This window comes from Cololabis saira, chromosome 1 (assembly GCF_033807715.1).
Source record: "Cololabis saira isolate AMF1-May2022 chromosome 1, fColSai1.1, whole genome shotgun sequence".
Classification (NCBI taxonomy): Eukaryota; Metazoa; Chordata; class Actinopteri; order Beloniformes; family Belonidae; genus Cololabis; species Cololabis saira.
In genome coordinates this window covers 21,148,552-21,176,037 of record NC_084587.1, presented here as the reverse complement: position 1 = coordinate 21,176,037, position 27,486 = coordinate 21,148,552, and the positions used below count along the sequence as shown (strand labels likewise).

General features: G+C 42.7%; 1 protein-coding gene across 5 annotated transcripts in view; it reads right to left on the bottom strand.

Annotated features, from left to right (window-relative positions):
* Positions 1-27,486, bottom strand: part of cntln (centlein, centrosomal protein) — a 185,678-nt gene that overhangs the window by 68,162 nt on the left and 90,030 nt on the right. For all 5 annotated transcript variants that reach the window (XM_061717759.1, XM_061717752.1, XM_061717744.1 and 2 more), the window contains 5 exons: positions 23,466-23,599; positions 22,022-22,184; positions 20,810-21,049; positions 10,174-10,296; positions 537-656 (listed from right to left, as the gene is read on the bottom strand). In XM_061717759.1, coding sequence (XP_061573743.1) covers positions 537-656; positions 10,174-10,296; positions 20,810-21,049; positions 22,022-22,184; positions 23,466-23,599 — 780 coding nt within the window. The remainder of the gene's footprint in view (positions 1-536; positions 657-10,173; positions 10,297-20,809; positions 21,050-22,021; positions 22,185-23,465; positions 23,600-27,486) is intronic.

The window sequence follows — 27,486 nt, the reverse complement described above, 5'->3', positions numbered from 1 at the left end:
TCACAGTTAACCTATTAGAGACAAAAAAAAAAGCGTCAATGGAACATAATAGAGCACACGAAGGTTAAAATACCAATAAACCTGATTTGTCTAAGGGGGGAAAAAAGACATCACATCATCTGCTTCAGGAGAGTAGCTCCTCTCCTGCTGCTTCACTGCCTACGCACACTCTGTTTGCTTGTGCACATATATGTATGTGTGTATGAAAGTCGCGGTATGAGAAGGTCAGGGAAGAGACAGTGGCAGCAGTAGTTCAACTGAAGCCGCTGGAAAAACTATAGCAGCTATGATGTGTAAGATAGCGGCCATTGCAACAGGCAGCTCCACTAGAGTCTGATCTGGCATGTCAACACATAGATGTCAATAAATATGCCTTATTCGTTCATTGTCACTGCTCGTCACTGAAAAGTAGCGTGCGGGGAAATCAGCAACAAAAGACTGAAATAGAACAAGCAGAAAGTGAGGTCTGAAAATAGTAAATGCCAGACAACCGAGATATTAAAAGGGATTTTTAATGTTTTTTTATTTTCTTTTACCTTCAATTGTAGCAGCTCCTCAAGGTCTTTGATTCTTTGTTCTGCATTTTTTCTCCTCCCACTTCCTAAGTCGACACTGCTAGCTGGGGACAGAGACCTGGATCTCTGCACAGGTGTTTCCTGGGAGAAGTAAGCGAAGAAGCAGGAAGGTGAGAATTTGAGAACATTTAACTTCCACAGATAGGCACAAACTCATGCAGTAATTAACATCTGTAAAAACACTGAGTGAATGCCAATCATGGAATTATCCATGTTTGTTTCATTCCCCCCTCACCTTGAGTCAAACATGAACATCGTCTTTCTCGGTACACACATATACAAGCACAAACAACCATGCTGCCAAAGGAATAAAGCAAGCTGGAGCAGCAGTCCGCAGAAGCTGAAGGGAGAAGGTGCACTTATGTGTGCCTGTGTGTTTGAGAGCAGGAGTTGCAAGCTGAGAGCAGCAAAGGTTTCTCCCTGCGACTGGCTAATGAGTATGTTCATTTCCATTTACATTGTTTCTTTGACAATAATGATGTCCCATTAGGGGAGACTAAAGGGGCTATAGATTCCAGAATGTGCTGGGCTTCATTACAAGAGGTGGGCAGGGAGGCCGCTCTAATTGCTCTACTAGGGGCTTCCAGGTTACACTTGATAGGACAACTGGAAGAGCTGCCGATTGGGGGGGTGGGGGGTTTGCAGTTTCCTAGCGAGCCTCTTCAGTAAAAATAAATAAAGAAATGGAAAAGTGCTGGGGCTGCGCTGTACAAAAGCAGTGGGAACAATATGTTACTGGAATATGAATATGAGAAGATAGGAGGCCCCATACGGCGCCAGGCAGGGCTGACCAGATGGCAGACTAAGGATGTGCAATGTGACTAAATGCCCAACAGTCTTTGGGCAGAAATGGATGAAGAGCAAAGGAGGAGGAGGAGGAGGAGGTAAGGGTAGAGTGAGGAGGTTAATGATAAGATACAGAGTCTGTAACACCCATCACTCAAAGCTGTGCTCCGATTAATGATGGCAAGCATTGTCGTCTATTAAAATACAAAATTACAGATTGAGCTCTTTTTAAAGAGGCGCCGCCTATTATTACTGCTAGTGATTTCAACGCTTAAAAAGAATTGAGGCCTTGGTGTTACGGTCAAAATGATTTAAGTGAACCGTTGGAGCAGCAGAGGGGAACGGGGGGAGTTTAAACTACCAGAACCACAACTGAAAAGGAGCAGGTTGAAAATCTGTTTACAGAGTCGTCAAACACGCTGCAAGGTCTCATGGCATCATGGTATTAAAAAGAATAACAACATTCATAAAAAAAGAAAGCATGTTTTGAAAGAACATGGAAGTTTCAATAAAGCAGATTTGATATATCAAATCAAACTATTTATATAGGACTTTCCTTACAATGGTGGCGCAAAGTGCTTTACAGAATAAAATCTACATATAAAACCCCCACACACTCATGGTTAAAAACATTTTCACACACATCCTCACATTGATACCCACACAGCACACACTCCTCCCTTACACCCCACATACACATCAAAATGTAATCATAAACATAAATATCATAAATAAATATCTATACATAAATATACATACATATCTATTTTTAAATTGTGAGATTCCGATGTCATCAAATACAGCATATATTCAAAGAATGATAAGCTTTTGACAATAATTTATATGTATGTTAGTGTGTTTGAGAATGTGCCCCGGGGCTATAGTTGACTCCAGTGACCTGGTGCGCCAGGTTCTGCTAACATGCCTGCATGAGTGCCAACCATGTGTTCTAACTCAGCCTTAATGACTCTATGCAACTAATTAGCAGAATGATCTGCATATTCCTGACGAGTGGCAGGCCAACTGGCTTACTCTGTATGTACAAGAGGGAAACGCAGACGCCAAAATTGGAATCCAAACTTAATCTAAACTTAAAAGTAGAGATGACCAATTATAAAGTCTAACTAACTCAGAATCAACTCTAAAATTATTTTAATGGAGTGTGCAAGATTTAATTACTGATAAGCTGAAGAATAATCTTATGCACGTGCCGACCTGGACATAATGGGTTGGGTGCCTTCCCTGAAAGTTCATTGGAACATGAGATGGCAATGCTGACACATGACTGAGATTTGGTACAAATGTTGTTTTCGGCCCGGTTGGATGCCCGCCTGCTACAAAACCACAAGACACATGAATGCTGACATTATTATCGCACTACTAGACACAAAGCAGAGAACACAAGGCAAAAAAGATGTCTATTTTCTGTACCTAAGTTCAGCAGCTGGTTGGTGGTCATGACCTAACCTGTGCATAACTCTGTAAACATGAGAGTGCAATGTAGATGGAAGGGCATATGGCATGTGGTATGAGGACAATGTCTAACAATGTCTGTTATCTAAACAGAGCACAAAAGTAAAACTTGTATTTACTGAGGGGTCAATGCCACTGTTAGTTGAGCAAAGAAGTTACGTTTCATTGACTGCCCCTCTTCACTTCACTTCTCCTTCAAGCCATCTCTCTCCTGTCACAGCTGTGTGTCATCTGTACATCTGGAGTGCTCGGCTCTAAACTTGTTTAACCAGTGACCATAAATGTTGTATATGTGCACAAAAGAAACACATGGATACACACTTAAGGTGCGGGTGTCACGGCTCAGACAGGACAGAGAACCCACATGCACAACACCAGGCAGAATCAGAGTCCAAGAGGCTTTATTCGGGTCCAAGGCAGGCAGGGGTCAAAACCGGGCAGACAGGCAGATCAGGCAAACAAGTCCAAGGGGACAGGCAAAAATCAAAAACCGAGAGTCATACCGGGAGTCATGCAGGGTTACAGGCAGGCAGGCAGGAACAGGACAGAATCAGGAAGGCTGGAAAGCGAGGCAAAAGCACACGACAATCTGGCAACAGGTATGAGGGAATGGGCAGGTTTAAGAAGGGGAAACTGATGAGGGAAACCAGGTGTGGAGCTGGGCCAGGGAAGCACAGGTGAAGGGAATGAGGCTGATGAGGGTGGCAGGATCCAGATGACAGGAGAGTGAGTTAAACAGTAAAAAAAACCTATCCTACACTGTGAAACTGTGACAGAACCCCCCCCTCAAGGGACAGATTCCAGATGTCCCAAAACCCCCCACCCCGGGCGGGAGGAGGGGGTCCGGAGGAGGGCCCCGGCCAACAAACGGCCAAAGCTCCGGGGGCCGTCCTCGGTGCCGGGCAGACCGGTGAGGCAGTTCGGGGGGTCGCCCATGGGGCGTAACAGGCGGATCCGGGGGTCGGTCTCGGGGCTTGGCAGGCTGGTCAGGGGGTCGGTCTCGGGGCTTGGCAGGCTGGTCAGGGGGTCGGTCTGGGGGCTTGGCAGGCGGGTCAGGGGGTCGGTCTCGGGGCTTGGCAGGCGGGTCAGGGGGTCGGTCTCGGGGCTTGGCAGGCGGATCCGGGGGTCGGTCTCGGGGCTTGGCAGGCGGATCCGGGGGTCGGTCTCGGGGCTTGGCAGGCGGATCCGGGGGTCGGTCTCGGGGCTTGGCAGGCGGATCCGGGGGTCGGTCTCGGGGGCTTGGCAGGCGGATCCGGGGGTCGGTCTCGGGGCTTGGCAGGCGGATCCGGGGGTCGGTCTCGGGGCTTGGCAGGCGGGTCAGGGGGTCGGTCTCGGGGCTTGGCAGGCGGGTCAGGGGGTCGGTCTCGGGGCTTGGCAGGCGGGTCAGGGGGTCGGTCTCGGGGCTTGGCAGGCGGGTCAGGGGGTCGGTCTGGGGGCTTGGCAGGCTGGTCAGGGGGTCGGTCTGGGGGCTTGGCAGGCTGGTCAGGGGGTCGGTCTGGGGGCTTGGCAGGCTGGTCAGGGGGTCGGTCTGGGACTGCGGCAGGCTGGTCAGGGGGTCGGTCTGGGACTGCGGCAGGCTGGTCAGGGGGTCGGTCTGGGACTGCGGCAGGCTGGTCAGGGGGTCGGTCTGGGACTGCGGCAGGCTGGTCAGGGGGTCGGTCTGGGACTGCGGCAGGCTGGTCAGGGGGTCGGTCTGGGACTGCGGCAGGCTGGTCAGGGGGTCGGTCTGGGACTGCGGCAGGCTGGTCAGGGGGTCGGTCTGGGACTGCGGCAGGCTGGTCAGGGGGTCGGTCTGGGACTGCGGCAGGCTGGTCAGGGGGTCGGTCTGGGACTGCGGCAGGCTGGTCAGGGGGTCGGTCTGGGACTGCGGCAGGCTGGTCAGGGGGTCGGTCTGGGACTGCGGCAGGCTGGTCAGGGGGTCGGTCTGGGACTGCGGCAGGCTGGTCAGGGGGTCGGTCTGGGACTGCGGCAGGCTGGTCAGGGGGTCGGTCTGGGACTGCGGCAGACTGGTCAGGGGGTCGGTCTGGGACTGCGGCAGACTGGTCAGGGGGTCGGTCTGGGACTGCGGCAGACTGGTCAGGGGGTCGGTCTGGGACTGCGGCAGGCTGGTCAGGGGGTCGGTCTGGGACTGCGGCAGGCTGGTCAGGGGGTCGGTCTGGGAGTGCGGCAGACTGGTCAGGGGGTCGGTCTGGGACTGCGGCAGACTGGTCAGGGGGTCGGTCTGGGACTGCGGCAGACTGGTCAGGGGGTCGGTCTGGGACTGCGGCAGACTGGTCAGGGGGTCGGTCTGGGACTGCGGCAGACTGGTCAGGGGGTCGGTCTGGGACTGCGGCAGATCCACCCAGGATCGCCTCAGGAACAAGAGTCGGGGCAGACAGGAGGCGGGGAGCCGGAGTCGGGGCAGACAGGAGGCGGGGAGCCGGAGTCGGGGCAGACAGGAGGCGGGGAGCCGGAGTCGGGGCAGACAGGAGGCGGGGAGCCGGAGTCGGGGCAGACAGGAGGCGGGGAGCCGGAGTCGGGGCAGACAGGATGCGGGGGGCCGGAACCGGGGCAGACAGGACGCGGGGGGCCGGAACCGGGGCAGACAGGACGCGGGGGGCCGGAACCGGGGCAGACAGGATGCGGGGGGCCGGAACAGGGGCAGACAGGATGCGGGGGGCCGGAACAGGGGCAGACAGGATGCGGGGGGCCGGAACAGGAGCAGACAGGATGCGGGGGGCCGGAACAGGAGCAGACAGGATGCGGGGGGCCGGAACAGGAGCAGACAGGATGCGGGGGGCCGGAACAGGAGCAGACAGGATGCGGGGGGCCGGAACAGGAGCCGGAGCAGGAGCTGGAGCTGGAACCGGAGCCGGAGCAGCAGCTGGAACAGGAGCCGGAGCAGCAGCTGGAACAGGAGCCGGAGCAGGAGCCGGAGCAGGAGCCGGAGCCGGAACAAGCTGGGGCTGGCGCTGACGCCGTCGTCGTTGCCTGCCCTGAAGGCTCCTGGGCCCACCCAGAGCCAGGCGTGTTCCCCAAAAGGGGTCCCAATACTCCTCCTCCTTGGCCCAGCGCATGTTATCAGCCGATTCTCGGGGAGCAGGAACAAGCTGGGGCTGGGGCCGACGCCGTCGTTGTCTCCCCTGAGCCTGCAGGCCTCTGGGCCCACCCAGAGCCAGGCGTGTTCCCCAGAAAGGGGGAAGGGACTGGGGTGGGTCTGGGACCACCTCGGGAACAGCAACAGGCTGGAACTGGGGCCATGTCCCCGTCCCCTTCACCGTACGGTGGTAGAACTCCACTCGGTCCCCATAAAAAAAATCCCACAAATCCTCTTCCTTACGTGGTAGGTCCATGTTGGCTGGGTTCAGTCTTGGCCAGATTGTACTGTCACGGCTCAGACAGGACAGAGAACCCACATGCACAACACCAGGCAGAATCAGAGTCCAAGAGGCTTTATTCGGGTCCAAGGCAGGCAGGGGTCAAAACCGGGCAGACAGGCAGATCAGGCAAACAAGTCCAAGGGGACAGGCAAAAATCAAAAACCGAGAGTCATACCGGGAGTCATGCAGGGTTACAGGCAGGCAGGCAGGAACAGGACAGAATCAGGAAGGCTGGAAAGCGAGGCAAAAGCACACGACAATCTGGCAACAGGTATGAGGGAATGGGCAGGTTTAAGAAGGGGAAACTGATGAGGGAAACCAGGTGTGGAGCTGGGCCAGGGAAGCACAGGTGAAGGGAATGAGGCTGATGAGGGTGGCAGGATCCAGATGACAGGAGAGTGAGTTAAACAGTAAAAAAAACCTATCCTACACTGTGAAACTGTGACAGCGGGTATGGTTCTGCGTCACACACACACAGAGCACACGGCGCACCCGTGACGCCGTCACGAATCGTTCAGAGTTCTCCGTCTCTCCATTTGGTCGCGGTGCAGTACCCCCCGCGGCCACTAGTTAGCGATCTTTTTCTGAATGGTTTATCCGACTTTTTCCGGTCACAGTAAATCAAAGAAATAAGGACAACTATTGTGCAAAAAACAAAAACAAAAAAAATCACATATAAACGAAGAAAAAAGCCCTGGAAGTTCACTACTGATTCAAACCGGAAACCGGAAATGCTTCGCTTTCAAACGAACCAATCACAGCCCTCTCGGTCTGCGTGTGGTCGGCGTCTCCTCGACGCGTAGTTACAATTTTCGGGAGGTGCACGTCAGTGACGGCGCATGTGACGGCGTGTCCTCTGCGTGTACAAAAACCACACCGTAGGCACGGCGTCGTTTTGACGCAGAACCATAATTCAGCCTTTATACAAAAAGCAAATGCAGGGATTCACAAAAAAGCACCAAAAGAAAAATATTGAAAAGCTCAACAAGATTTGTTAAACAAGTGACTTAGGGAAGAGCAAATGTCCAGAGAATGGTATTACTGTGTATTCACACCAAAAGCGTCAAAAATCGCCAGTGGTCGCTCAGGACACCTACAACACCTGCAGTAGGTGGGGCTTTCAAGCTGCGCTGCAGCACTGGAGGGAAAAAAGTGTATATTGCCCACATATATCTATATATATAGCGTGCACATCTTCGGTTTCATCTTTCACCATGGATCACACTTTAGGAAGCCTTCTTTATATTTCTGCGTTAGTTCCGCGTAGACAAGAATGAGTTTGATGCTCTCCTTAACAAGGTTGGTCCCCGGATCAACAGCAACCATCGGTGAGCCATTGCTCCCGGTGAAAGTTTAAAATTAGCATATATTAATGCAGTATGAGCAATAATGTTTTAATGTAGACATATAGAATCATCAAACTGGTGTGATTGTACTAATCAAAGTGTTAATTCAAGGCTAAGGCAAAATATCGAGATATATACAGTATAGTGTATCGTGACATGGCCTAAAAATATCGCGATATTAATAAAAGGCCATATGGCCCAGCCCTAATTTTAATCGTGCACCAATGGAAATAAATGCAGAGTTTTAAGGTAAAATATTATACCTTTTTCCAAAAAAATAACAAGTCTGGGTATTCTAAATAAGGTTTCTATGACATTAATTGGCAAAAAACACCCTAAGAATCGCTCTTTACAGCTTCTGTTTCATCCTGTATACACTGACCTTTTCAGACTTTGAGGTATTTCTGTGCCTGTTGCTTTAAATGCAAATGAGCCACTTCACGGCTTTCTCCACCTCCACGAAGAGAGCCGAAGTTCGAACAACACACCCCTCCCCACTTCCATCAAACATTTTAGAGAGGGGAGAAACAAGGCTACCAGCTTTGAAAACTGCGGTTTAGCCATGCCTTTGATTTCCGGTCGATGTCAGGTAAATAATCGTTTTGTGTTGGCCCCTACAGACAACAACTGAGCACTTCCAATACCTTCTAGTTTTGGTTATGCTAAGTCCCTAAACTGCTTCTCATGAAGACAACAACATGGGGATGATCTTCAGATCTGTTCAGCTCTGTGCAGCCAAGCCATGGCTGTCCAAATGAGGAAATTCTGCCATGGAACGTTATTGGTTATTATAACAAAGTCCTGGTGTGACAGAGAAATAGGACCAACATTTCAAGGCCTCGATTTCTCAAATTCATCTGGAGTGGGGTAACATACTCAACAGAGACAGAGTGGTTTAATAGGGTGTTTTTATGGTCTGGTAGGCACCCCAGATACCAAACATTCACACTCAAGCCTTAAAAAAGACACATTAGTGAATTTAATTGTGATTAATTATTTTATCCCGTTTTCGTTAACAACAAAGTCTTAGTAGCTCACTATTGGTTGAAAGGCTACAAATGGTACACAGAAAGTGATGTGTCATGATCTTAACTTGAATGTTTGGATGTTTCTTGGCTCTTTGTCTTCCAACAACTAGGGCTGTTCGATTTTGCCCAAAAATAAAATCTCGATTTTTTTCTCTCAAAATCCGATTTTCGATTACGATTACGATTATTTTGTGAATTGACAAAAGGCAAAGAAATGATTTCAAATATGCTGTTTTTTTATTGAACATTTGCCCCATTGGACTTTAAGTGCAAACTTTGCTCTTATTAAACCAAAAAGGAATGAATAAAGTGCAAAACTCTGTAAAATAAGTTGAAAAAAAGTTTTAAAAAATATAATAAAATATAAAGTTTTATCTCTGAAAAAAAAAATCAAGGAACACGAGCCGGTCTACCCGGTGGCATGTTCCAACGCCCCCTCCTACACTAAAGAGCCTCTCCCATGGGGCACTTGTCGCAGGTATCAAGAGGTATTTCCATCAATCATTAATATGTGTGCAGACAAGGTAAAAAAAAAAAAAGTGAAAAATCGATTTTACGATTTTCACGTTTTAACATCGTTCTAATTACATAATCGCGATTACGATTTAAAATCGATTAATCGAACAGCCCTACCAACAACACTATCCTTCTGACCCACATAACGTTGCATTTCCTCTTGCAACCACGACCTGGTTAGGTTATCTGCAATCCTGTGGACCCTAACACTTCTTAATAATATTCATAACTGCAGCCATATAAATATAAAGCGGCTTGGCAATGGCTTTAAACTGTAGGCACGACCTTTAACCTTTAACTTTACTTTTATGTAGTTTTCTTTCTGACCTCCTGAGACAACTCCATTGCTTACTCATATCATGTATTATGTTCAGTGTGGCACACACAACGACACCAGACCACAGGACCTGAGTGGATAATGGTTGATAATTTTTTTTAAGGGGTACCACAAATATGTCTGTTATTTTACAATATTCTTCTAATATTAATAATAAATCCTTACCTTTCATATTTTTATTGGTTTACTATATTGCATACTAAAGGTTGGCAGGAAGACTAATCACTTGGGAGGAGGAATGAAGCAGTGTTTTAATGTTATATCACAAATTTGTCCTAATCTGTGCATCTGCTGTATGAACTGAATGTTAAAAGATGTAACGAGGACACGAGTATAAAGCAGACTACATGTCCTCTGGGTGTCCTTAGACTGAGTGAGGCCATCTAGAAACTTGTCCTGCCAAACTTACGAGTGAGATACTGAGAAGATCAAAAGCTTCTTTCTTGTTCATAATGTACTGCTGAAGCGGTAAATTAGCCAGTGCCTGAGCCCAAGGCATGCGTGAAACAGGCAGCACACGCCAGTCTGGTCGCAGTCGGAGGGGCGTCTAGTGTGTGTATTGGGATGTTCAGGACAAAGGTTGGCTGTGGCTGGGTGTGATGAATCACATGATGGCCAACAGACAGTTTCCTTTATATGTCTTCTTTATGGCTTTGATCTAATGTGAGCAAAGTGGCAACGGATAAGTGTGAGAATGTGGGCTGCTCGACCAACGTGCTGTCTTTGGCATAATTGCAAGTAGCGTTGACATACCTGCTGTCGTCTGACAATGCCGGTGGATTTGTGATGGAGATTCTTTATTTCCGGCCTGGGATCTGAATCTCGGGTGGAGGCTTGGTCAGAGTGAGCAGCATCAACCTGCTCTGACACCTGTACCTGTCATAAAAGAGAGACAGCAGATGCATCTGTGTTATTGGGGCAAAGATTATGAATCAGGCTTACAAAAAGTAAAAGAACTTATAGATAACAGGTACTCTTATGAATCTGTGTGAGTGCCTAACTGAACAGTAATAGGAACCTTAAGAAAGTAACTTTTGTTGTAAAATGGGAATTTTTTGCTGCTCGCAAACGGCCAAACGCATAAAAGGAGACCAAAAAGCGGAATGCAGGATAAGCGATGAAAAAAAGAAGAACCAGGTAAACTTAAAAGGAATGCTATCTGCATTTTTGTTCGCTTTTTTAACGTACATTGCCGTAGTAGCAATTGAAATAAAAATACTTCTAAAATGCCAACAAGACCTGGACCTCCTCGTCGGTACTTCTATCATTTTTTTCTTGTCATCTTCAGCAAATGTATTCATAGCAAAATGTTTCTGGTCCAAATAATAATAATAATAACTTGCACTTATATAGCGCCTTTCAAGGAACCCAAGGTCACTTTACAATGGTCGTATATTATTCATTCACTCCTCATTCATACTTGGTGATGGCAAAGTACATCAGTAGCCACAGCTGCCCTGGGGCAGCCAATCCCAGCCAACAGCCTCTCTGACCACCACCAGAACATTCATACACATTCAGACCAGCGAGGCTCTCACTGGAGGCAAGGAGGGTGAAGTGTGTTGCCCAAGGACACAATAACAGATGACAGGGGGGAGCGGGGTTTGAACCGCCATTCCTTGGATCATTGGACGACCCGTTCTACCACCTGAACCACTTCCGTGTTCTTATGAAATATGTTCATGTGAGAGTGCTGAACGTCTTTCAGAATATCTGATCAGCAGAGACCCCCAGCCAGGTAGTTCCTCTAGGCCGACCGGAGTACGTCTCCTACTACAGCAATGGGTTTTTTTGCCCATGCATCCTGGTAATGTCCCTTCCTGGTCAACGATCCAGCCCGTAGAAAACTACCCAGAACCCCCCTAGTGGAAATGCACCTATTGGAAATTTTGAGTGTATAGTTCGTCAACTAATAGTTGACCAACAAAGGCCTGTTTGTCAACTATTATTCTGGGAGGCCAGGTTGCGAAGCAAATCAGACTGAATGTCATCACCTTGTTTTTCAAAAATTCCTGATTGCATTATCAGAAACCTGGCATCTGGGCGTGACCTTGTTAACTGCCAGGGTAATCAACTTTAACCAAAGGGGAGGAGAGGGGATGATAAATTATTAGTGAGGAAGATTTTGTTCATGTTTTATTAAATTGGCCTGTCAAAGGGGGCTGGTCAAATTATCTGGGGCCTCGTTTATTGGAGGCTGGCCATATTGGCGCATCTGTTACAATTATTTATAATTTCCAGGCAGGAAGGAGTAGTGGTTTTATTCTGCATCAACCACATAAAGCAAATTTAGAAATGAACTGATGTAGAAGTGTCCGACTTTTTTCTCTTGCAATCTCTCTTATCCTAATCCTTATTTACTTTTAGCAGAAATAAGAAAAAATGGGTACGAAGGGAAAAAATCTATATAGTGTAAAATAAAGATAATACAAGCAGTTTAATAAAACTAACATAGACAAGAGCATGAGATTGGAAGGAAGGAAGATAACATGCAGGTGCAATGAAGAAAAAAGAGGCAGAGATTGGGAGGAGGCTTAGGGAGGGAGCAAAAAAGAAAAAGCCGGTCTTGGTAATTACTGAACACGATTAGGTTCTTGAGGGAACCTGTCTGGCACTCGCGGCCCTTGCTGCTGAGGATGCGTCAGGAAAGACCATATGGAGCGAGGCTTGTGATTGTGCTCCCTGAAGCTCGTGACCCGTCTGCTGCCGAGCCCTTGAGCTGAATCTGAAATGAGACTTGCCAGGCCTAATGTTCTACACATGCACCATTTATGCCACAAAACAAATCTGATCACTGTTAATTATGGAATAGCTATAATCAGGAGGGGCCCTCGCCACACACAGCAAGCCAAAATCACACGACGAGATGCATACAGAAAGGAATGCTCACACAATCCCTTTTCACTGCGTTATGTCAACATATGTAAAAGATTGCAGTGGGTAGACTTGAGAAGAGAGAGCTATGGGGTGCTTGCCCCCAATCAAGTCAGCAGCATTTTATATTCATGATGGTGTTTCCACGAAGAATGTGCATATATGTATGAGTGTTTGGGTTAACTGGTGGTACAGGAAAAGGACAGGGTAGGTTGTGAGTCTGTGTATGTTTTCTGTGTGTGTGGGCAGCCCTGAGTCCTCCCACACAGTTTGCTTGACCCGAGTGTACGTGTTTGAACGAGTGAGTATACGTCTCTGCAGCAGCACATGGCTTTGCTTCATTAATGAGACGGGCTGTGCTACACAGAGGCTCCCGTCTAATGAGAGCAGTTGAGCTGGTAAAACACACCGCTGGCGTCAATGTCATTATTATTTCTCTGGCCCTGGACATGGCCCAACTTCAGATAAACCAAAACTCATGTTGACAATATTATTTACAGATAACGCACAGTACACGTAAGGTGAAAAATCCCCCATTATATTCCCTTAAAAAAATTGACATATGATTTTTATGCATTCTTGAATTGTAACCTAAACACATGCATCATTCATACAAAGATCAATTTACAGATAGTAAGCAAAAATATTCATTAGAGCTTTGAAATAAATATTTTAATCTGATCTGAGTTGCTTGATGTTTCATCAAAATAAAAAAATAATGCAAATGTATGCCATACTCCTAATATAATTTACACTAACACTAGCAAAAAAGGTTCAGACATTGAAAAAAAAAAAAAAAAAAAAAAACGAATTGTACAGGAAAAATAAAACTGATTAATACAATATCAAGAACCAGTCTGTTGCTTTGCAGGCTTTAGCTAAAGACAGTGACTCCATGATCGTTTGTAGCATCAAAGTTTTATCATTTTGAAGTTTGCTATTAATGATGATCAAAAGAATCACCAAAGTCAAAAGGTGACCACGTAAAATGGTGCATGCTTTCATACAAGCATGTGCTTGTACCTGACTCTTTAATGATAGAACTGGCTGTGTTTTCGTAACATAAATAACAAGCTAGACATGCATGACACCTCAGTGAGATAGAGAGATGCAACAAGTGCGGCTGTTTCAATTAAAAGAAAAGAAAAAGGAAAGTCTGCCTCTGGTGAGAAGAAGCAGAGAGAGAAGAAAGAAAAACAGCATGGAAAGAGCTGAAGTCTGACAACCTATATGGAGCCAAAACTCGATCTATGGGGGAACAACTTCATTTACAAAAAAGTCATCTCCATAGAATTTTCGAAATACAGATGAGCACATCTGAAAGATGACTGCCCACAAAGTTAACAACTTGCCTCTCATTCAGGCTGAAGACGGTTCCAGAAAGCCTAAGGTCTGTAATTGATTCTAATGTTAGTCTTTAATCACTGTTCAGCTTTGATAGGAGCCAAAGACTAGACCACTGTAGATGCTTTAATGAAGTTTGGGAGATAGTTGTCAATGATTAATTATTCACTTTAGCACGTTAATTTACTTGTTTGTTTCGTGTCCACCTATAGGCAATCTTCACTGCGTCTTGATTTCTACTGTCACCACACAACCTGGCAGTTCTGGTCAGACAGCATATTGGTAGATTTGGTAGATAACTTTGAAAGCACTTTAAAAACGAGGACTGTTCAGAAGAAGATCACGTTTAAAGATCATGGTGTCGGAGTTCTCTTTGTTCAGTCTGAGAGCTTTGTTCCATTCTCTGGTACGCACGTATGTATGCATTTATTTATCCATTGATTTTGGTCCGCTCCGATACAAAATAATATTTTGAGATGTTACCCACCCCCAGTAAAGTAATGACGGTGAAAAAAACTTCTTTAAGAAAAAAAAAACTTGTAGTTTATGCCTTTACTTTGAATACATTCAACGACATGCTGTTTAATGTATTCAAAGTAAAGGCATACTGTATGTGAAGTTACTAGATTTGTCCATCAAAGCCTGAATGATCAAAAGATGACTGAAGAAAATGAACAGTAAAACTGGACAATGATGTTAAGAGGGTTTTTCCTGCAGAGTGAAAAAATACTATTTTGTTCCAAGAATGAAACAGTGCTTTGTTACATGCATCGGAAGTATTTCCAAAATATTATGGATTTGGTGTATTTGACAATTGAAACTGCAATCGCGGCTCTCTGCCACCAAGAAGAGGAAGTGGCGCTATACCGCATAACAGCTAAAGCACCCGAAGCTGACAAAGAATGTGGGTTTCAAATATCTGATGAATGTGTGGGACAGAGCGTAGAGATTGTGGCTCTTGACTTTGAAACCAAACATGCAGACACTGCTTTGTGACGCTTACCTGAATTTACATCCTGCTGGTGTTCTTTTTACAGACATATCTAAAATTACAGACTCTTTTAAAAAACAAGTTTGCAAGGAGGCAAATTTTGACATCAGGTCAAATTGTCCAGAGCGCAGACATAATTGATGTAATATGGTTAAATGTTAAATTGCATTACTTAAAAAACATGGTTAATTTATCAGGAATGAAAATACAATGCAGTCACAAGACGCCTGTGAAGGAGAGACTTGGAGCGCAAATGAGGATCTGAGTGAGAGAGGCATCAAAGCGAGAGAGTATTATAAGGAAGATTAGTGCATTAAAACCAAAGTTTAGGTCATGATTTTAACATTTTGTTAATTTATCCAGATGTTACAAAAAAAACAAGGAACAAGCGTCTTTCACCCTCAGTGGTTGAAGACATTTATGGCATCAATTCTACAACAAATAAAAAATCCAAACTCTGAGAATCAAAATCCAACATCTTACGAAAATCTTTCATTCGGAGTGCAATCATCTTTCTCAGTTACACTTTTCTTTTTTTGCTCAGTAGGGGTGTCAAATTAGCGCATTAATTGCGATTCATTAATTTCAGGCATATTTAGCGTGTTATTTTTTAGCGTGTTTGTTTTTCGCTTAATCTATTTTTTAATCTCTAACTTTACTTTTTCTGTTTGTGAGTGGCCTTTATTATGAAATATGTGTTTGGGCTTGTTTAGCATATGCTGTTAGGCTCCCATTATAGTAGCGGAGAAGAGAAAATGGAGGAGCATGTGAAAGTTGTCGGTCCAGTGAATTGGGAATTTACATTTCTAAAACGGCCCAACGGCACCATTGATAAAGGTAGATCACTCTACCTGTGTTCTTTGTGGCAAGGAATTTGTTAACCACCGAAGCAACTCAAGTTGAGCCTCCCACATAAACGCAGAGCACAGCCGCAGCTAACGTTAGCAGCAACAGTGTTACCACAGCAATGCTCTTCCCCAACTCGAGGAGAGCACCGCGCGCATGCACACGTCTGCGACAGAGGATGGCGAATGTTCTTGCCAAGTGGATGTGAATGGCTAGGACTGCATCTGTTGAAGTCTGTTAGAAAAGTAAATAAATTACTTTATAAAGCCACATTTTCTTGGTTAGATATCAATGTTTGGATCTGCCACAATAATGTAATGAATTTAAAGGAAAACACCTCAAATTGAGGGCTCTTCTCAGCAACTTTTAGGTGAGATTAAAAAAGAGATTAATTAGATAAATTAATTACAGATCTTAATTAATTAATCTCTCAATTTTTATTTTTTTTTATCGTTTGACAGCACTAGCTATCAGTTTTAAAACCCATCTCTGTTTTCAAACAGTCTTTTTTGGTTGCACTTTTCTTTTTGCGGTTGCAGTTCTGAAATCATGTGTAAAATCAAAGCTAACTCAATCTACAGCGGGGAGGAGGGACATAACCGATACGTAGTAGCTCACAGGCTATTGAAAGATTCAGTGCCTTGTGTTGACGTCAGACCGCCAAAACTTATTTGTCATGGTAATGTAGAACCAGGAAGAGGAGGTAAGTTATTAACCTCTGTCCCTTCTTTATCCTACATGTTAAAGTTGTTAATAGGCGCCTACATACTGGCACTCTGTCACATTTATGTAAAAGTGGGCCACCAATTTTACTCCATTGGCCTTTACTTACTGTCCACAGCAAGAGAAAAAGATCCTGCAAACGTGTGTCTTTACATACACATATGAGAGGTGATGGATGAGAGAGTGTGTGTGCGGTGCACTGATGCGTGGAGAAGTTGACAGTACAGTCAAGTACAGTAAATAAAAACACTGCGGCTCCTCCGACTGGAAGTGTGCGGGTCTTCCTCACCAGTCGCGGTTTCATTTGTGAGTGGTTTTAACTATGAGCACTGCTCATCCCCGGAGCAAAGTACGGCTCGCCTGTGCTTACAACGTACAACGGGATCAGAAAGTTGTTTAATTCTCACACTTCTAACTCGGTTATGGAACGGGGGTGCAGGCCCTTAAGGCCCTGACACACCAACCCGACGTCGCCCGCTCTCTGCCGACTGCTGTGTCGGCTTGCGTCGCCTGTGTCGGGCTGTGTCGGGCTGTGTCGGGCTCACTAGACACACCGCAAATACGACACCCGACGGCGAACTAGCACGTACGTTCTGCGCATGCGTGAGAGGTAATTCCCCTCCATACCAGCAGACAAAACAGACAAACAAAACTCTGGAGAATTACCGCTGGCTGAAATAAATCATTTAGGAAGATAAATGTTGGTTTAATAGATGAAATCTAACAGTTGTAGCTATGCCTGTTAGGAAATTTGCTCCGAAAATTTCGGGATTTTCTGCCTGCCTGCCAGCTCGGGAGCCGATTTATGGTTCTGCGTTAAATCGACGCAGAGCCTACGGCGTAGGGTACGGCGTACGGCGTACGGCGCGCGCCGCCGCGTAACCTACGCCGTAGGCTCTGCGTTGGTGTAACGCAGAACCATAAATCAGCCTTTGTTCTGGCGCGGTTTGAAAAAGACAAGCGAGTGACTATATACATTCAGTGAGTGAATATTATGAAAGTAAAATATATATTTCTCGCTAGAAATGTAATCAAAACGCATTTTTATGCAGAAACTAACTTAAAATATTGATTTTATTCATAAGAAATGTCCGCCATGTTTTTTTTTTTTGATTCAGTCCGCAAATGACGACGAAAAGCATTCTGGGAAATTCTGGGAACAGCCAATCACAGAGTGAGCTGTTTGACCGACGGCCGATGCCGATTCGACCTGTGGCGACGTGCGGGACACACCGGGGAAACTAGCCCGACAGACACAAATGGTCTCTTCTTTGTTACGCCTTTTTGTCTACTTCAGAAGGCAGAAAAAAGAGGTGTTCCGATTTTTCTTTTAGAAGTATTTCAAAGAGCAGCAGAGATTTTCCTAGTTTTTTTTTTTTTTTAAAGAAGTTAATTAATTTCTATTTTTTTCATATTCAAAAGGATCTTTTCGGTTGCATGTTAATATATGCAACACATTTTTAGGCAAGCATACTTGTTTCTGCTGTTGTTTCATTTAGTTCCTTCACCTTTGTTATTTTCTTTTTTGATCAGGAAAAAAACCCTGGAAGTTATAGGAATAGGTGGGTATGGACGGACGGACGGACGGACGGACATCAAATGTGTGGGACTGAGTTAAAAGTGTAAAAGAAGCTTAAATATGCTAGGGGACCTCAGTACTTTTCATAAACACTCTCTATCATCACTTTTTTGGGGAATGTTTTATAAAACTTCAATACATAAAATGGATATATTAACAGACAAATCTTTTTATGACACAAAACATAAAAATGCCTTACATTGGTCAATACTGTGTGCAGTGAAATAAAAAAGTTTTTTCTATTTGTATTTTCATCATCATCCCGTTTTTCTGATTTGTGTTCGCACATCAACTGGCAATAAGATGAGCTGGGTTGGACAAGCCATTGTTTTTCCCCGTAAAGTTTTGTTATTGTATTAACAAAGTGCTAACTCACATGAGAAAGGACATATAGCCAATCTTGCACAGCATGTAAGTACAGGATGTTATTCCACTCTTCCACTCTCCTCATTTATCCCCGTCTCCGGGAAGCCTAGTGCAGGAGGGGCATTCAGAGTCTTTGCTCTGGTACATACTCAAATAAGCACTGCGTCTCCCCTCTGTGCTTCTCTTGTGATCAACACTTTGATCACATCCAATGGTAACCTCCAACATTTAAAATTAAAATCAAATCTGCCCTAACAACCTGAGCATTGGAAATTTAACAGGTGTCCGTGAGAAAGTTGTTACAGAATTTACGATTATGTGCTCAGATACACGCACCTTTAGTCAAACAAGCCTAGTCACAAACGTACACACGCACCCACAACCTGTCAGTGAAAATACAGAAATGAAAACAGAAAGTGGCTCTGACTGAGTGCTACATCTAGGGATACTAATCTACTCGCTTTGATGTTGGTAAGTGAGAAAGTTAAAAACAAAGTAAAAGCAGCTACATGTCTTCAGTAAACAAAACAAATGGTTGACATTATTTAACACGTCATACCTATGCAGGCAGATAGCATTAATAAAATAAAAACATTGTAATTCTGATGTAATCTATTCATAACTGTTTTATTCAAGCATTTCTATTAATGAGTGTGCATAATATTAATATTTTCAATTTCTCAGTTCATCTAACATTAGCTTCTGAACCATACCATTTACTTTGGAGACTACAAGAGGTACAAGGCATCTTTGGTATGTTAAAACACATACACATGTATGTATATTTTCACTCACAAGCATAAATGTAAATAGCACACACAAACACACACACACACACACAGAACACAAACTGCATTTCCACTAAATGTTCCACACACACATACACACACACACACACGCACAGAGAGAAAACACAAACTGCATTTCCACTAAATGTAGTATTAATTACTGGAGAAACACTGCAGTACTGTACTTAATTACTCACTAAATTAACCATTTATACTTTACTGCTGGTTTAATTAACCAGGTTAAGTGAGACAAGATGACTGTAACTCACTTAGCATTTGACTTGATATCGTTTGACTTCCAGTCTGGAAGCAGCAATTTCAGAAAATATTGGCAAATCAAATTAAATATAACATTCTGCAGAGGCACAAACATACCTCAACTACTGCAAAAATGCAACTTGACCTAGGAAACAGTTAAAGCGTAGCCATACTGCAAAAAAGACTGAAAGACTCTTAATGTTGCCTTAACATTGGCCAACACTGTAACTGCTCTTTGACAGACTTCATCATTGCACTGACATCTGGTATTTTATCAGTGGTAATACATGCTCATTAAAGGGTGCAAATTGGGTACGGGTAAGTTTAACAATGTAAAGAACTCAGTCCACACATATAAAATGACCAGTACAGCATTTGCAGTAAATGTTGTGATTTCACAGTGGCCTTGTTGAAAAAAAAAAAAAAAACTTTTATTTGAGCTGTGTTGAGAGCTGTCAATCAAACCTCTTCAAGAGACACACCTCCAGCATCTTTAAACAATGCTAATTCTTCTATGATTCCAAAACACAACTTTATTTACTTGGCAATCATCTATATTTGGCTGGTTCCTAAATAAACATCAAAGTTTGAAAAATGTATATAATATACATAATATAATAATATACATATATATATAGTGCTGACCAAAAGTTTGGACACACTTCCCCATTTGTTTGAATGAGAAGGTGTGTCCAAACTTTTGGTCTGTACTCATCTATATATACATACATATACATATATATTTGTATATTCAGAGTATAATCAGGGTATGGTGTACAACCACTCATGGTGAATTTGACTTTGCTCAGACACCGACGGACCCTTAAACATTGTCAATATGAAAGGTGAACTAGTGTTACTTCTCTGAAGCAAGTGTGTGGTCTAAGCACACCTATCACCATATCATTAAGAGCTATTAAGGCTCTTTATTGCCTTGGGGAGATGGTTCAAAGGTACCAAGCTAAAGTCAAACTCCCACTGACTGACATGTAGAACTGCAACTCTAACATCATCTTCAAGAACACTACTGGGCTCCAATTAAACCATCTCGCTTCACCTCTTATACGTCTTTCCTATCTGACCAGAGTGTATTAAAAGGACTTACGGTTACTTGAGTGAGGTGGAGAGAATGAAAATTGATAAAGTAGATAAATCAGAGAGCACATGTGAGTGTGCGAAAGGATCAGACAACAGACATAAAAGAAAGCAGTGCATAGAAAGAGACAGACAGATCAAGGGTGAACTCAAGCGATATCAAAAGAATGACTGAGTTAAAAACCACCACCATGGGCCATGCTGGGATATGACAGCTATTACAGTTCCTGCTAATCCACCTGTCTTTGCTGGTCATGACAACTTGGTTAGAGCCACACATAGATGGCTCAGGTAAGTACTTAATAAAATGTGTTTATTATTTAAGTTCAAAGAGAAATACTCTATTTGGGAAATGTTAGGCAAACATTTTGTTTGGCCATAACCACACAAATGCATGTCCAAGTTCAAAAGATTCTGAAGCAGAGCGTGCATTAATAAATAACACTTAGTTTCAATGCACTTCATGAAATCAAAAAAGAGAACCCTTTTATGGGGAAAATTGCAAGGAATGGATGGGGAGCTTACCTTTAAGTTGGTTTGTTTGTTGGGTGAGGAATACAGAGCCGTATGCTGAGCCTGATGCTGCTGTTGCTGCTGCTGCTGCTGAAGCTGAATTTGTTCATTCTTTTTCTGTAGCTGAGCCTGGAGTTCTGAGATGTCTTTGTATTTCTGAGCCAACTGACTGCTGAGTTCCTGATGACTCTGACGGAGCTTGGCCTCACTGGACATTAGAGTCTGGTAGCACTGACTCAATTCTTTGTATAGCTGTCAGCAAATACAAATGGGTTAGAATAGGTTGTAAGAAGAAAAAAAATAGAGCAAAAACCAAAAAAGCAACAGAAAGGCTCAGTGGACAAATATTGCCATATGGCAGTAGTTCTTTTATTAATATAATTGGTAAAAAAAAGTCTGCTGGAATTAACCAAAACTGGGAAATAATTGGAAAACAAAAGGATGGAAAGAGGGGAAAAAAGTAGGACAATCATCTTTCGGTGGGTAAGCTCATGTTTCAGAATCAGTAAATATTTAATAATTTGCAATTGTAACGTGCATCTATGCCGATACTTGAGTTAGCTTACTTTTTTTTTTCTTTTCAACAGTGGTGCTTTCCATGTAAAGTTCCCAGATTTCTGTGTAATTCAGCAACGAGGTAAACTGCAGCTTAAAAACTCCCCAGTTTCTTATTTAGCATCTTTGTCCACATTTTTTCATAAAGGTATTTAGATACATGCAGTAACGTGTTGGACAATCTACGGTTAAACTCTGCTGTCCATGAGATGGAAAAAAGACTCATGATTACAAGCACTCGTTTTCTGTCCTTCACCTCTCTCGGCCCTGTCAGCTACAGCTGGGTTTGAAGCTAAAAATGACAATGTAAATTCTTAGACTAATTTTACATGTAAATACAGTCAAAATCAAAACCACAGATGACGTCAAAGGGGATTTTATCAGATGAAATGTTTGTAAAAGCTGCTCGACTGTTTGTTACCATGCAGGCTTAACAGCTGTTCTATCAGTTACTATTTTCTGACTGTGACTCCACTGTGTCTGATAGGAGGGAAACGGGAAAACTAGAAAAGCACATTCATAGCAGCAGATTATAGTTATTTTCTGACAGTTATTCAATGACTATAGGTTACAGATATCAGGGAAATTAATTACCACAGAACTAAGTGAAGTTGGTTTTTATTGTTTTAAGTTTGAGCTTTGGATTGACATTTGTGCCTGCCCCTGTACCTGCTGATATGAGGTAGCGTCGGCAGAGTGTGCCTCCTCCTGATTCCTGAGGACTCTCTGGGTGTCGAGGTTGAGTTCCTCCAGCTGCTTGATCAGGTGGCTCTGGTCTGCTGCATGTTCTGTGCTCTGTCTGTACAGAGTTTGCACATCCGCAAAATCGCGACTAAAAACACAAACAGAAAGACACACAGAACAAATTCAAACTGAACGTTATGGAAAAGAATATTTTGAATGCCAGGAAATAAAACGTTTGATAGAAAACTATTTATCTTACAATATCTTACAATGTATCTTACAATAAACTGGATCTGCATTTGGAGGTTTTGGATAATTCAATGGCAGGCAAGAAATAGATACATCATCACGATTTTAAAATAATTTACCAATCTCTGTACAGGTTTCTGTTCCATGTATTATTTTAAGATTTAGAAATAATATTTAGAGCATCAAACATGTTAAAAAGTCAAAACAAGGACACATAGGAATGTAATCCACCAGTATACTTTGTAGCAAGAGAAATACAACTGGGAACATTTCCGAAAACAAACCCATTTCATATTCATGGGCAACAGTGTATGTTTGACTCGGACATGAGCACTGTTGACTCTGACTCGGACTCATGCATTCACTGCATTTACATTTAAAGCAGAGACGTATCCTCAGAATTATGTATGTATAACACATTATACAAGATGTACAGTTACGATACATTTTTAAAGACTATACACTTTTTATTTTTATATTATTATTTTGCATATCTGCACTTTTTATTTACTTGTATATATACACACTTTGTACTGAAAACAGATGCATTATATGATAAATTGCCCGTTTTTTAATATTTTGTTTTTGTTTTTTTTTTTTAAATCAACTGCTGAGTTTCTTAATATAGCAACATACATCAACATTAAAGCACTTGAATTTATTTTGTGCCCTTCAATTAATTAACCATAAAGTACTTTTGTTCCTTATAAGGACACTTAAGGAGAATAATCAGAGTTAAAAATGTAAGAATGGTTTATAACCCTGGTGTGACTGACATGTCAAAGTGCCTCTGGCATTAAAACAGAAAAGTAGTTTAAAAAAAAAAAGGTGAGATTACCACTAAGGCTGCTACAGTTCTCACAGTTTTATCATATCGACTAAAGCTTAACCAAAGCCTGCCCTGTTTCCCTTTCCTCCCTCTTTTAAAGCATATCCACTATGCAGGGCTTATCAAATGGCTTTAAGTGAGCTGGAAAGGAAGCAATGTGTGTCACCCCCCAAACCTCATAGCAACTTACTCCTCAATGCAGTAACCTATATAAGGCGATATGCATTTATATCCCATTCAGCTACACAGGACAAATGATTTTTTCTTTTTCCAGAAATTACCCATAAAAATACCATGTTGGAAGTGCTTGTTTACATGAACAAAGACATAGCTTCAGTTGATAGGACTTACTGAAGTTGATCTAGTCGTCCCTCTTTTGCTGCAACATCCCTCTCTTTGGAAGACAGCTGTGCTGCTAGACTGCTGTTGTCTTTCTGCAAGGTGGAAACCTCCTGCCAAGCATTGTTCAGTTCTTCCTCCAGATCCTAGTGTAGGAGAGTAACAGTGATACAAAATAGCTACATTACATTTAAAAAGCTTTTCCAAAATATTTTTCCCAAAGCAAAAGCATTACATACTAGCCTTTCAGCTTCCTGTCAGACAGAGAATGGAGTTTGAATTCATCAGGAAGCCAATGAAGGGAAACTAAGACTCTCACTGACTGTGGAAGTTTACTCACACTGAAGGTTTATGACGACTAATAATAATAATAACATGTAATCGAAGCACATTTGGAGTGAAAAGTAAGGACCCACTACAGAATGTTGTGGAATACCATGGCCAACTCAATAAATATGACTCAAACAAAGCTAATGCGATTATTTTAATACCAATAACATGTTCAAGCCTCTGTAAAAGACTTTGTGGTCAACTGTAACAAAGCAGAGAGATCTAACAAATCAACTGTCTCAGGCCATGAGGACACTGTTAGTAACTTTCACCAATGCTGTTCATATACCATGATACCATTGAAATCCTGACTGAAATACTTTAAACAAATAATTTCTATGCAAATGGTCAATTAGTTGATTTTCAACATTTTTTCAAGAACTTTAGAAATAAAAGGGAGGTAACATAAAGGTCTATGATCAGCTAGAACTCCTGGCTCAAGACCAGCTTTTAAAGAGGGGTTTAATTACAGGAGCTTTAAAAGCCTGAAGCATATGGCACGTTGATAAAGGTAAATTAATCACAGACAAGGTGGAAGTATTAATTCAGGCAAAAGCCTATTTGAGAAGACTGGTTGGGAAGGGTGTGACTTCTATAGTTTTGGAAGAAGCTGCTGTTACTGCCAGCTCTGAGAGCTCAACAGGACAGAGACAGTCCAGATAGGGGAAAGAGAGAAACTCTGAGGAGGAACCAGGTGGGTGATACACCACAGCAAAAAGAACTGCTACCTGTGATTGCTTTATTAAGTAAGAGAAACAGAATTAGAAAATTAAAAGAGCTCATGCTACAGGGTTCCAGAGATTGCTTCCACTTCTCCCCCTCAGCCCGTGCTTCAAGGAAAAATCAAGTAACCAGGAGGTGTTAATTAATTAATACTAACATAATCCTCCTCGTGCAGCCAAGTTTCTGTAAGGCAGAACAAATCAATATCACATATCAAGTAATTTACTAACAGAGATTTAGATGGAGAAATCTAATATTCAATAAGCCACATTTAATGGTGTTCTTGTTTGATTCAGTTAATCTAGTTGTCTTCATTTCTACAAGGTTCTTATGATTTGCTTCCCTTGAATTGCTTTTTAATTTATTTAATTTGTGTGGTCAAGAAGTAGACACAATAATTATGGGATGAGAGGAGGGCTTTACAGAGGGTAAATTCATTGAATTTTCAATAATCTGTGCAGTATATTGTGGTGAGTACATAGTGGAAGGAAGAGGAGGGGGCCTGTGAGTGGAGCAGCTTTGGAAAGTACTAAGCCAGTCCCATGGGTGACTTTTTTCTAATAGCATGTTGAACATTTGAAGATAATGTCCTGCTCTCAAGTCAGTTTAAATAAATACCAACTCTATTTAAAAAAAAAAAAAAAAAAAAAAAGTCCAACAATTCCAGAGGTGGTTAAAACTTTTAATAAAACAAATACTGGACCTATACATTTGGACTACAGACAGGTGTTTAGACTGAGGAGCCTTGTAAAATGCTGTAAAAGGTCAGCTTGGATAGGTTATGAACAATGAGCCTCATTCATGAAATCTTTGCAAATCTGTTGGAAGAATCGTAAATCATCTCCTTACTAAAAAAAAACTACTCCTGATTAACAAGTGTCACTCAAAATTCAGACTTGATCATAAAACGTGTTTACATTTATAAACGGCTGTTAATTGCAAACTGAGTGCACACTCCCACTGCTCATTAAGTAGCATGAATCCCCACGCAGGGACCACCGTATAAGGAGGTGTAAAGGTGTATCCTCAACATGCACGTCTACCTACTACAGATTAAAAAGTTGCACACATAGTACATGCTAAAAAGTGGGGAGAGAGAGAGAGAAAGACAGAGAGATAGAGAGAGAAAGAGAAACAGAGACAGAGACAGAGTAACATTATTCATACCGACGATAAAGGCAACTTTAGCTAAAGTGGAGCAAGGAAAAAGTATTTTATTTTGCTCCCTTAGTAGACATCAGGAGCGACAGTGAACGGCAAGGAGGTGACTAATGCAGCTCATGTGACTTGCTTATTAAGTGAGAGAAACTGAGAGTTAGAAACTCAGTTCCACATGTGCAACGAAATATTTAAGATGTGAAAGTGGCTCAGTATGAAGTTGGATACAAAACAAAACAAGAAAGAAGAAAAAGGAAAACAACAAACAGCTTTCTCTTCATGGGCAAAACTCTGGTGCAGATAGTGTAAGGCATCAATATGAGCTGTCTGAGAATGACAAGCAATATTTACGTGCACTCCTCACTTACAAAAGCTCTATGCATGGTCAGAGGAAGCAACATATTTTGTCAGTAGTTTGTAAATACCAACACTTTCATGAATGCCAAGGCACATGTAAACTTTGGCTCAGGGAAAGCATCATGTGGCAGTGTTAAAAAATGTTCCAGGGTTTTTCATGGAGTCCCCAACAACCAGTGTCAACGGGGTAAACAATGGGGTGGGTTGAGAGGTCCACTTATACACTAAAAGGTTTGTGGAAGCTTCTTTGTCCCAGTTAATGGTCATGACTGCAGGCTATGGAAGTAATTGTTCTTAGATAGTCACATAATGCTTTTGCACTTTAGTTTTAGTTTTTGTAGAATAAATAATGACACGTAAATGTAGTGGGCGACTACGTTTACATGCAGTCAAAATTCGGGTTAAGGTCAATATTCCGGTTACTGAAACATTCGGAATAATCTGTTTACATGCGTGAGCAAACAGGTACTTCCTGAACTCAAAAGAGCAAGATTCCTTGCGAAAAAACATGCGCAGAAAACAAATTCCTGTTCGTTTTGATTGGGATATCCCGTTAGGCGTATACATGACCAAATATTCGGGTTAGAAAAGGAGTAACCCAGGGGTCATATTCGGATTTTTAAAAACCGGAATATGAGCAAATTCCGGTTATTCAAAGGGGTTATTGGTGTTTACATGGCCGTGCGCAACCGGGTTATTGCTAATATTCCGGTTAGAAAAGAGTTATTGACTGCATGTAAACATAGTCAGTGAAATAGGTCATGTATTGCCGCTCATATTATATTGTTTTTACCTCATTTTGAGACCATCAGGTCAGGACCAGGTTATTTTGTATCATTTCCTGATAAAGAGTCCAACGACCAACAAGTATGTTTTTCTTAACTACACATACACAACTGTATCAACTGGACAAATCTTGGCCATGTCAAACTGGTCTGCATCCCCGATTATCTATAGTAATATGTTGAATTAAAGTCTGATAAAAAAAAAGAAAGAAGAAGACTAGGTGAAGTGTCTAAGGCTTTGATGGATGTACATACCAGAAGCTGGGCTCATTTCCATCCAAGAGCAATTACTCAGCAGACCTAACTTATTTAAGACTTTCTGTCTGATTCCATTTGACTCAGGGAGAAATATTTCTAAGGCCATGAGACTATATGGACAAGGAGGAATGTGAGGTATTTGTGTAGCTCTTTTTTTCTAAAACTAGATTATTGACAGAAAATTGATTTCTATAAGAAAACGGCAACAGAATGTATACAGAAATCTAAACCTCTTTAAGCAATTTGTGATTATGATTGACTAGATGAATGGTTAAGAAGAACATAGCAAATTCCTGATTCTTGTATTTCTTCTGTGATGAAAAGTATTAATTCTATTGATTATTATAAGATTAATAAATAACTGGATTTGGAAAAATGACTGACTAAATTGATACAACTGCACACTTCGGAACCAAAACTGA